At 37.5% G+C, this 10687-nt stretch overlaps 1 protein-coding gene across 2 annotated transcripts; it reads right to left on the bottom strand.

The window, feature by feature from the left end:
* On the bottom strand, positions 1 to 8313 carry LOC143881686 (uncharacterized). 2 transcript variants are annotated; one of them, XM_077384936.1, is made up of 11 exons: positions 8097 to 8313; positions 7322 to 7472; positions 6151 to 6372; positions 1890 to 2310; positions 1582 to 1767; positions 1413 to 1505; positions 1233 to 1334; positions 828 to 1127; positions 663 to 736; positions 339 to 563; positions 1 to 242 (listed from the first exon to the last, which is right to left on the bottom strand). In XM_077384936.1, the coding sequence occupies exons 4-10, from the start codon at positions 2124 to 2126 to the stop codon at positions 554 to 556; spliced, it is 1002 nt and encodes a 333-aa protein (XP_077241051.1). In that variant the 5' UTR covers positions 2127 to 2310; positions 6151 to 6372; positions 7322 to 7472; positions 8097 to 8313; the 3' UTR covers positions 1 to 242; positions 339 to 553. The 2 variants fall into 2 exon arrangements, with proteins under 2 accessions (XP_077241051.1, XP_077241050.1); XM_077384935.1 differs by having other exon boundaries at positions 6256 to 6372.
* Positions 8314 to 10687: the final 2374 nt, after the last annotated feature.

Raw genomic sequence — 10687 nt, 5'->3', positions numbered from 1 at the left:
TATGACCACCATCAAAATCATCCCTTTACTACCTCGTCCACACAAAAAATTTGGAATCGGATACAAGAGTTTAGCATATCCCCAACCACTGTTCACATGAAGATTATCTATAGATTAGCATGTCCCCAATGATGATGTCACTCATCATCCATAACTACAAAAAACAGATAACGTCCAAGTCCATAACTACAAAAAGGTACTACAAACATAAAAGTAACTTAATTGCTCGGTGCTTCTTTAACCTGCAAAGAAAGTAAAAAAAACAAAAATAAAGAAAACGATTAGTAAATATATGATAAAAATATATATTAAAAACCAAAATTATATCACAAACTTACACAAAAAGATGGCCAAACGACATGTCCTCCAGCCACGTCTCTAATAGTTTTCCGTTGTCCTGATGGTTTTATCAGAAGTTCATCGCCCACTATTATAACCCTGACACTAACAAGAGAAAATCCTGGCCCAATCGGTGTGCCATCAACTATCGTCGCCGGATCTTTGCTCACAAGAAGTCCTTTGGCCAATTCAATCCCCGGTCGTGCCAAGCTCATCAAAATAACCTAGGCAACATTAAGGAAATGAAAACTTGCAAATTACACAGCCAATGATAGCAGTCAAGTATTGGAATTAGCTGGATGAAAATGTAAAATCAATTATACCTCTGTGGAGGAGCAAGGCGGGTGACTTGCAGGGGGGAAGTCACATCTCGTGATGGAGTCGCATCGGCAGTATTCTAAAATTATTATAAAATAGAAACGTTATGTAAAAAAACTCATTTTACAATTTTGTATCTTACTTGTATGCAACATAATTTCAAACATTACCTGGCTACCACTGAAATTTGACATGAAATTCTGAAGCTGCTGGGTCACCTCCTCCTTAAACTGGTGAAAATCCTCCCTAATTTGTTCTTTGTCATTGCGCTCTTCTTCAATCATTCTCTGATAATCCATGCGATTTGGTGATGGCCCAAAACAATCAGTTGGGGTCGTACCAAACCCCATCATCCGCACCCTGCCATGTCTCTCTGATCCTATGAAATGGGCAAAGGCGTCGTCTCTGAAAATTGCAACGTTGCTACTGGAAGACTCAGGATGCTCCATCTCGTACTGTGTAAACTTTTTCTGAAAATAAGAAAAAAAAACAATAGAAATAAAGCTTAACATAAAACCGGCCAAATAAATAAAAAAATAGCATATAGTATTGGCACATTATATTTAATAACATACTATCAGATCCTCTGACGCTTTATCAACAATCTTCCCATTTTTCTTCGTATGAGTAAGCTTGAATAGTTCAGGGCGGCTAAGAAGCTTGCCACTTCCTTTCTCCTGTCAACAGGAAAACAATTTTATCATGTCAAAACCAATATATAAATGAGGAATTAAATTAGAAGTTCATGAAATTACCAGATCATAGCGTTTACATGCGAAGCTCTGAGTTCCATTTGTGTGCATCATCACTTGTTTGGATCGGTTAGCCTTGTTCGTTATACTGCGCTTCTGAAATTAGCAACCAAATATAATAATGTTAATTTTTTTATATTAATGTTAAAACCAAAATAAGATTGCATTTTACCTGAGCAAGCGATGACTGCCAATGGGCGCAGAGACCCGTCCACTGGTCACCAATTACTCTATCATCCGTGCATGGGAAACCAGGATCGAAGTAAGTTTTTCTCAAATAACACTTCCAATCTTTCCATTTTGTACCGATATTACTCAATGTCCAACTCTTATGCATCTCATCAACATCATAATAATCCTAAATTGACATGTAAGAAGTCTTTAATACCATGGAATTATAACAAAATTTAAAATCAAAATAATACTAGCTTCCTAAAATAACTTGTAGGAAGTTAATAATACAATTTATTTTCATCATACCTGAACAACTTCCCACGCATCTTCTTTCTTTTCGTTAGGCACTTGCCTCCAGTCGAATTGGTCAATTGGTAACTCAGCACCAAGTCTTGCTACAGTGCCCAAGAAATTTGTGAATTTTTTCCCTATTTTTCCTATGGGCTGGCCAAATTTATTAAACACTACTCTCTTCCTTTGACTCCTAGGGCATCCCCATGTATCTTTGCAGTAAGTGGGACCACGTCTCTTCCAAGACCTCATCGACGAGGAGGCAACATCCTGTGTCTCAGGAACAGAGGAGGGCTATGTATGCAAGTGCCCGACCTGGTCATCCAGATCCTCGGTCTGCTCATCCCCCTGTCCTACCTGGGAATCATCATGTGTATCTTGGGCCTGAGAATGTGAGGGTGGCATAGTGAGATTGCGTTTCCTCATGTCTGATCACCTGTACATGATTAACAATTGAGATTGATATCTTAAATAATAAGCATACAACTATTGCAAATTGATAACAATTTAACGATTTGACATTTAAGTGGAGATGATCATGTATCCATCAAATTTCAAAAGATAGCAGGTGTAAGTATTTTAGTAAACAAAGCCTATAAGTTTAAGAACATTAAGAATAGAGCAACATTTAATGATTCAAAACTCCCAAATATGATACCCCCTCAACCATTTCTTAGAAAAAGAACAGGTACAAGTGTTCCACTACACAAAGTCTACAAATGTAAGAACATTAAGAAAAGAGCGACATTTTGTCAAAATTCAAACAAATCAACCATCAAAGCAGTACACCAAATAGAGAAAGAGATATGATCCCGTTTATTTATCGTTGGCAAAGGGACTCTCATCGCCGTCACTAGCATCTGAATCTGTATCACATTCTTCATCATCTGGTATTGCCTGGGTCAATTGTTCCAACGGTTCATCAATTTCTGTCCTTACTATATTTATTCGTTCCCAGCTATTTACGTCTTCCAAATTTTGGATTTCTGCTGCCTCGGTCTGGACATCTCCCTCATCATTGTTCCCATGTACCTCATACAAGTCCCTACGTTTTGTCTTCACAACCACATGCCAGTCTTTGTTACCGGGGTGATCTTGCACTTAGAATACTTGCTCAGCTTGAGATGCAAAGACAAAAGGCTCATTTTTATAAATATGACGTGTCATATTTACAACTGTATAACCGAACGCATCTATTTTTATTCCCCTGTTCGGCGTTACAACATCAAACCAATCACATTTTAAAAGCAACGCCTTCAGGCGTCCAAAGTAGTTAAGTTCAATAATATCTGTTAAAACACCGTAATAACTAATATCTCCGGCTATTGGATTCTGATCCCTGGCACAAACTTTTTGTATTTGCAGTGACAACAGCTCCACAATTCTGTGTTTTCCTTTTCTGTTCGCGAGCCTTCATGTGAAAGCGGAAACCTTTACTAATAAACCCTTTGTATTTCCTAGCGACGGGCGCTGGCCCCCCAGCTAACCATCTAAGCTTTTCTGATATATGCTCACTCCTTGTCCGCTGCAAATTTTGAACCTATTCAAAATTTGATAATGATTAGCAAAGACCAACGTGTATGCTAAATAGTGGGAAAATATTCTTCTAATGATACTGCGGCTAACGAGGTAGTGGGAAAATATTCTTCTAATGATACTCCTCCCCTTTCCAAGCATCCCTCACTCCTACGGTTCTACCACCGACTGCTGCCATAGTTCAATCACGAGTCAAGATAAAGGTTCTAAATTTCAGTTTCGATCGCCACGAATACGGAAAAGAGACAAAAAATGAAAGCTCGGATCTCCGTCATAGAGATCAATCATCAAAACCTTGTCTAGGCAAGTAGTTTAAGAGAAAGAACTAACCCGATATGGAGGGGGAGAATTCCACACCCTCCTAGCAGGTGAGGAGGTAGAAGGAATGAGTAACTGCCGGGAAAGGGATCAGACCAAGACACGCTTGTGATCTCCTTGCCTCCTAATAAAAATCGAGTCCCAGCCTCTTATGACAGAAACTGCCATGTCGAGCTCCTGATCAAACAAGTTCCAGCAAAAAGAACCTTTCCAGATCACCATGTCCTCCTAGCGAACATAGGACTTACCAACACTAGCCTCACAGTCAAAGACCACTCTGAAGAGACTAGGGAATTCAGCCTTCAATGGGCGATCCTCGCATCAAAGATCATGCCAAAAGCGAATGCACGAGCCAAATCGCACCCCAATCTTATACTTTTTTTTAAATTAAGTCCATGGATCTCATAACGTCTTTTACACAGAGTCATGCCTTGGGACCTAAAAGTGTCCTCTGACTCTCAAACTGTAAAATCCAGAACCAAACTTCCCAACAATCATCTCCCTCCAATGTTCTCCCTCAAACCCCCAAATCCGCTTACCAAAAAGGCAATGTTCACATCACTGAGACTACGGATATTGAGATCCCTCTCTTCCTTAGTGTTCCAAAGGAAGTTCTTCTAAAGCTGATCCAGTCTGTTAATGACACTCACTACTCACAAGGATATAATAGAGAGATAAGGGGCATATTAGCTAAAATTGATTTGATAAGCATAATCCACCCCACAAAGGTAGCCGACTTTTCTTCCAAGGGGAGAGCTTCTTCTCAACCCTCTCAATCATCGGACCCAAAGACCCTTAAGTAAATGACAAAGGGGCAACCATATATAGGAGTTAGGGATCGAAGTAACCTTGCATTCAAAGATTCGAGCAAACTTTTCAACCTCTCCACTGCTCAACCATACGCACATCACAGAAGACCCGGGGAAATTTATTCTTTGATCCAATGCTGATTCTCTGACCTGATATTGCCTCGTAATACCTCATAATAGCCTTAAGGTGAAAAACTTTCTCGTCAACGCTACTTAAGAGAAGAGAGTGATTAGCATACTGCAAGTGGGTAAATCTCAACGACCCAAAGGACTCACAGGTGATCATCATATCAGTATACTTATCTGACAAGATGAACATGTTCAAAGACACGTTACCGTGTGAAGGGGAGTGTTAAAGATAACACATATGTTGACATGGTGCATACACAAGGGATCTTATAGTGACAAATTCACATAACTTCTTTAGACAGTAGAAGAGATGGTTATCATCAGTCATTCAATAATTCCTCTGCAGAAAAATAGGGGCCTAATCCGCCTCACTATTTTCAGTAAGAGTTGAGCACCATTATTAGTTTCATCATTATGATGTCAATCTACGTATCTTGATGCAAATGAACTTGCTCATCTCAATGTATTCAAGCATGCTTTCGATGACATGAGAACCAAGCACATGTTTCTCATGAGGGTTTGACTCAACTCAAATGACACATGGCTAAGTGCTGGCCGTGCAAACTAAATAACTATTTTGGCCATTAACATAGGCGCAAAAGGGCCAAAACAAGGACAAAATAGACGATCTGAGAATTTGATTTTTGTTTCCTTTCTAGTTTAAAATTTTTTAAGTCAGGTTTTGTAAGCACGCACTAAACCTGCCAGAGTACCCAAGAATCCAGTTTGACCCCCAATTAAGTTTGTAACTAACATTATTTAATTAAACAAATTTTCAATAATAATTAGACAGCGATGAAAGAACTTATAACTCAAGTCAGCATCATTAGTTCTAGATAGATACTTAAAAAATGCAGTTACAAGCTCCTTGCCACTAACACAAAATCTCTCTTGCTATATGAGACAAATCCTGCCTTGGGTTTTGGAAAGTGAATGGTCCAAAATGGATCTGAATTTCTTTTTTGTTTTGTTTTTTTGAATGGAAAATGGATCTGAATTTCTTGTTACTTCCATTATACTAAATTGAGACCAATCAATGAAGGTCACAAGATAACACAGCGATGCAAGTACTTAGAACTCACGTCAGCATCATTAGTTCTAGACAGATACTTATCAAATTCAGCCACAAGCTCCTTGCCAGTAACAAACGAATGCTTATTACGCAACTCAACTAAGCCTTTGTCCCAAACTAGTTGGGGTCGGCAAACTATTGCTTATTACTATTTCTTATTATTATTTGGTCAAAACTGAAAATCTCTACAAAAATAAAAAATAAAAAACTAGACCTCGTTTTATCCTTTCTTCAAAACAAGGCAGGTGCTCTTGGGGGCATCGTTTCTTATTTTAGAAACATGTCCCGGGAGAAACAAATAATCCTCCAAAAAGCATATTAAATTTATCATGCTCATTTATGTCATGTAGATGCACAAATTGCCTTTTAATGCAAATTATCAATTGCTGAAAAGAACTTAGATATGACGTACCTCAGTATACACAAAGTAAATAAGTTCTTCCACTCAAGGTCCACCAATTGTCCATTCTCTACCTCCCAAGTCATAAAAAATGATGAAAATAAATTTAAAACTCACCAACAAGAGTCTCCTCAAAACATCGATTCTTGTCGTGATGTGCAGTGAAAACATGAACATTGTGCCCATGGGATGCAAGTTGAACTGCAGCATCGACAATCAACCTTTCAGCACCGCCTATGTATAAACATCATACATTTTAGCACCAGAACGACAAGTCTTTTCACAACAAAATTTTATCAGAGCGAAAAAAGTATCCTGTCTAAATCCAAAATGACTATCTTCTTATCATAATCCCCAAGGGTCCATTTGGATGCACACAATATACAAGGGAAAGGAATATATATTCACATTTCTTTACTTTCCTTCCTCCTAATTAGAGAGGAAAGTCAAAACGTGCAAAACGGATTGGATTTGGAAAATATACAGTCAACAAGGACTGTCACGTGAACAAGGTTTTAAATTTTGGTTTCGGGGTTAATTTTGGTCCCCACCGAAACCGAAATTTCAGCAGAAATCCCAAAATTTGGTAAAGGGACTTGAAATGTCTGTTTTTTGGGCCGAAATTTCAGGTAATTTCGGCTGAAATTTGGTAAAGGATTAAAAAATTAATATTTTTTCCGAAAATTCGACTGAAATTTGGTACATTTCACCAATTTCGGATTTCGGCCACTTCGGTTTTGGTCTAGACTGAAGTCCGAAATTTCAGATTTCGGCCAAAATTTAAAACATTGCATGTGAATATTAAATGGCAAGCAAAAAATGCTAAGAAATGGAAAATGTGTCCATTAAACCACTTTTTGGTGCATCCAAGGCATATAAAGATGAAAATTCCAATCTGAATTCAGATAATCTAATCCCTATCAATCTCTAAATTAGAAGGGTCACATGTCACGACTGTCTTATCAATAATTAAAGCGTCATAGCTAAGCATTTGTTTGAATGTACACTCAAATTACACTTTGGGCCTCTTCAAATTGCATTTTACCCATCAATGTAATCTAAAAAGTCTAATTTTACTCTGGAACCAGATATGTTTCAAAGTACAATCATACAAATATACCATAATCCAAAATCAGTAAATCACAAGACCAACATAGAGAGAGGAATAGGAAGGAGATTAAACCTATTCCCAGATCTGGATGGATGATAGCAATCTTTAGCTTTGAACTTGCCATTTTCCCCATTATTTTGCTTTTCTTTCTTTCCACGTGCTAACTTTCTAGGTTTGCTGAAATAGCCTCATCGATATAATTTCCTTTGCCAACATTTCTTACCTGAGAAAGAGAGAGAGACCAAATAATTGAAAACCCTAACCCTAACCAAAAGGTGGTCATTCATGCAAATTCAAGACACAGGATCCCGTCTTCGTTAAGATAAGAAAAATCATACAAGAGACTCGATTCTCATTTTGCAATCAAGATTCAGAATGCATATTTTTTCGTGCTTGAGCTCGATCAAATTCGAGCTCTGTGTTTATCTTGATTTCGACACAGATTTTGGGTGAGCTATTGCTCTGTTTTTAGCTTGATTTCAACACACATTTCAGCACAGTTACTGCCCAATTTTCACTTGGTTTTTAGGGTTTAGGGGTTTAAAACTATGCATATATCACTTTTTTAAAGTAGGCCCAGATTTCAGTTTGTATTAAACCAGTTGTTCCTACTCATTTTGATCATGTTTCTGCAACCATGTTAGCTTTTCCCCTGTTTTTAATCGTGTTTCGTCATATACATTTTTTTACACATTTCTCCAACAAGTCGTGACACAACTTGTGTTTGAATACAATAGGCGTCTTAGTATTTAATGGGTTTGTAACTTAGGGTTTCAAAATAGAAAACCAGATAACACCAAAAAAGAAAAAAACAGACTACAAATGAAATAAACAGAGAAGCAATTACCACTTTGAAGAGAGATCTCGGGTTTCACATCTCAATCAAAAAAGCAAAGAAAAACAAAAGGAGAAGAAGATGGAGAAGATCTAGGGTTTCGCGAACCCGATGATGATAAAGAAGACGCGCTCGCTGGTGCGAACATAAACCCTCGACTTGGAAGAGAAACCTAGGATGCGTTAAGTCGAATTCGACTATAATTTTTTCACCCCCGTTTAGGATTATGCGCCCCCCCCGCCCCCCTCCGTTTCACGTGGTTTGACGTTAAAAAGCAATAAAGTTTGCCACATTTTCACGCGAACAGCGGGGCGCAAGGCAACCCAACTGCGCTCGAGGCAGAAACTCTTTCCTTAGAGAATTTATATGATGAAGGGCCACGTAAAGGTGGTACAATGGAAGTATCACCCTTAGAAAGAAGCTGTTGTTGTTGGATACAATATCGAGGATGGGATGATGAGTACTGTTAGTCCGGGCCTTTCATCATATAATCTCTATTCTTACAATCATTTACCCTAATTTTCTTATGCATTTCGGTTTGATTGATTGAAAAAATATGTTAGCCTTAAATTGGTTCTTTGAGAGTTTTGCTAAGCTATCCACCTTAAGTGCCACACAAATCTACAAATGAATGATTGGGGATAGGCATGTGTGGCTCAATGATTTTGAGGCTTTGTTTCTCAACCTTGAGGTCACAAGTTCAATCCCAGCTTACCCATAAAAAAAAAATCTACCAAGATGGAAGGCCGAAAAATCAAGGGCATTGAATTTATTATTTATTCAATCACGAGACTAAAATTAAAAAGACAAGTTGAATGAAAATATATAAAACATGCCACAGGTGTCGTGGGATGTCGCCTGCGTGCAACAACACATGCTAGTATTTTAATAGCATTTTAAATTATTTTTAAGATGACTTGACTTAAGTAATTATCAAATCATAAATTATGTTAACAAATTGTAAAAAACACACCGTTCCTTTTCGACAAAAATACATTCATTTAGGCTATGTTTGGCAACCATGAAAAATTATTTCACGGAGCATTTGTAGGCCCGATTATGTGAGAGTGGCAGAGGAGGGAGAGGAAGAGAATTGAGTTGGCACAAGTAGGCAGCGTCAAGAATTCTTAACAACTAGTGAAACATTACCTATTAAGGGCACGTTTGGCTATCATGAATTATTTTTCATGATAAACTAGTGTCTCGAGAGGAGTATGGCAGGTGAAGTGGCTAAAAATAGTGTCTCCTAGTTGAGAAGTGGCTAAAAATAAGGAAAATAGTGTCTCCAAGTTGATAAGTGGCTAAAAATTAGAAAACAAAAAACTCTACACAAAATTGGATCTGAATTTTTCCTCATTTTTTGCTACTTCTCCCTCTAATCTCAATCGTGCCCCTCAAATCTATGGGGAAAAAAAATCCTACCGGACATGGCCTTAGGAATTGATTTCTTATTTTCCTAATTTTTAGAAGCTTTTCATGACCTCCTCACTCCCACACTTTTTGACGTCAAACACATTAAAAGTGGGGCCTATCATCCCAGCCATCATCACTCTAAAATTATTGCAAAATTAAGTTTCCAATACATCTTAACGAGTGCCTTAAGGGCATGAAATTCTTCTCATTTTCTTTGTGAATGTAAATGGAAAATCACGTAAATCTTGTCATGTTCTGTGTTTATGCTTTATTCTTTTTTATCGGGTTCGTATTCAAAAAAAAGAAACACAAATAGTAAAAGGGTTTTGCTAACGAGTGCCCTAAGGGCACCGGTTAAGGTGCATTGGAAAAGAAATTTTCCAATCATTTTACACATACTTTCACACTTTTACACCTGTTTTGAGATTTCTTTATAAAACATGTGTAAAATTTCTTTCCCAATGCACCTTAACCGGTGCCCTTAGGGCACTTGTTAGCAAAACCCTTTTAGGAATTTCTAGTTAGTCAATTAAAGTCAACCTCAGTATTATAAAAGTAGAACGTGTGTGATGCATGCTATTATTTTAATAGCATTTTCCACACAAAAAATAATGCGAAAATGCTCACCGATCTTAAATTTTTTTTAAGATACATGATTTACATAATTAACAATTTTTTTTATAGGTAAACTGGGCGACTTGAAGGTTGAGAAACTAAGCTTCAACCATTGAGATAAGACCAGCCCTATACATAATTAACAAATTATAAAATATATGAGCAAGTAGTCTATATATAAAATTCCACTTGCCATCCACTTTTAAGAAAAATGTATTTGTTTAAATAGTTAGATTCCACTCCATTCATATTGAAGGAGCTTTTTGGGAACCGCAATAGCCTTTGACCGCTGCTTAAATAATAAAAGTCAATATAATCTAGTGCAATTATCAAATCATAAATAGATGCTTATGTTCACTAACAAAACAAGGGATGCATTCAAGGATTAATTTTCAGACGAATGTCATAGTTAGGCTGGCAGTTGACCTGATTACATCGGCAAATTCTGCCCCATGGCCTTTTTTTAGCGAAACTTTTCTTCTCCCGGAAAACGGGGCCTTTTCACTTTCCACTACACTTTTAAAAAACTCACCTCCTGTTTTTTCTGGCCTGACTTTTCTTCTACCGCTTGGAAA

This window comes from Tasmannia lanceolata, unplaced genomic scaffold, assembly GCF_043159265.1.
Source record: "Tasmannia lanceolata isolate RefF3 unplaced genomic scaffold, GAP_Taslan_0.1 ptg000007l, whole genome shotgun sequence".
Lineage (NCBI taxonomy): Eukaryota > Viridiplantae > Streptophyta > Magnoliopsida > Canellales > Winteraceae > Tasmannia > Tasmannia lanceolata.
Note: the sequence above shows the minus strand (reverse complement) of the source record. Positions and strands in the feature narration are given on the sequence as shown.

Bases quoted from the DNA above. Each gene is read 5' to 3' on its own strand.
- LOC143881686 (XM_077384936.1), bottom strand. From the start codon at position 2,126: ATGAGGTCTTGGAAGAGACGTGGTCCCACTTACTGCAAAGATACATGG. The intron at 1,506-1,581 runs GTAAAATGCAAT...TGCTAATTTCAG, and splicing joins GGCAGTCATCGCTTGCTCAG to AAGCGCAGTATAACGAACAA. The intron at 737-827 runs GTAATGTTTGAA...TAATAATTTTAG, and splicing joins CAAATTTCAGTGGTAGCCAG to AATACTGCCGATGCGACTCC.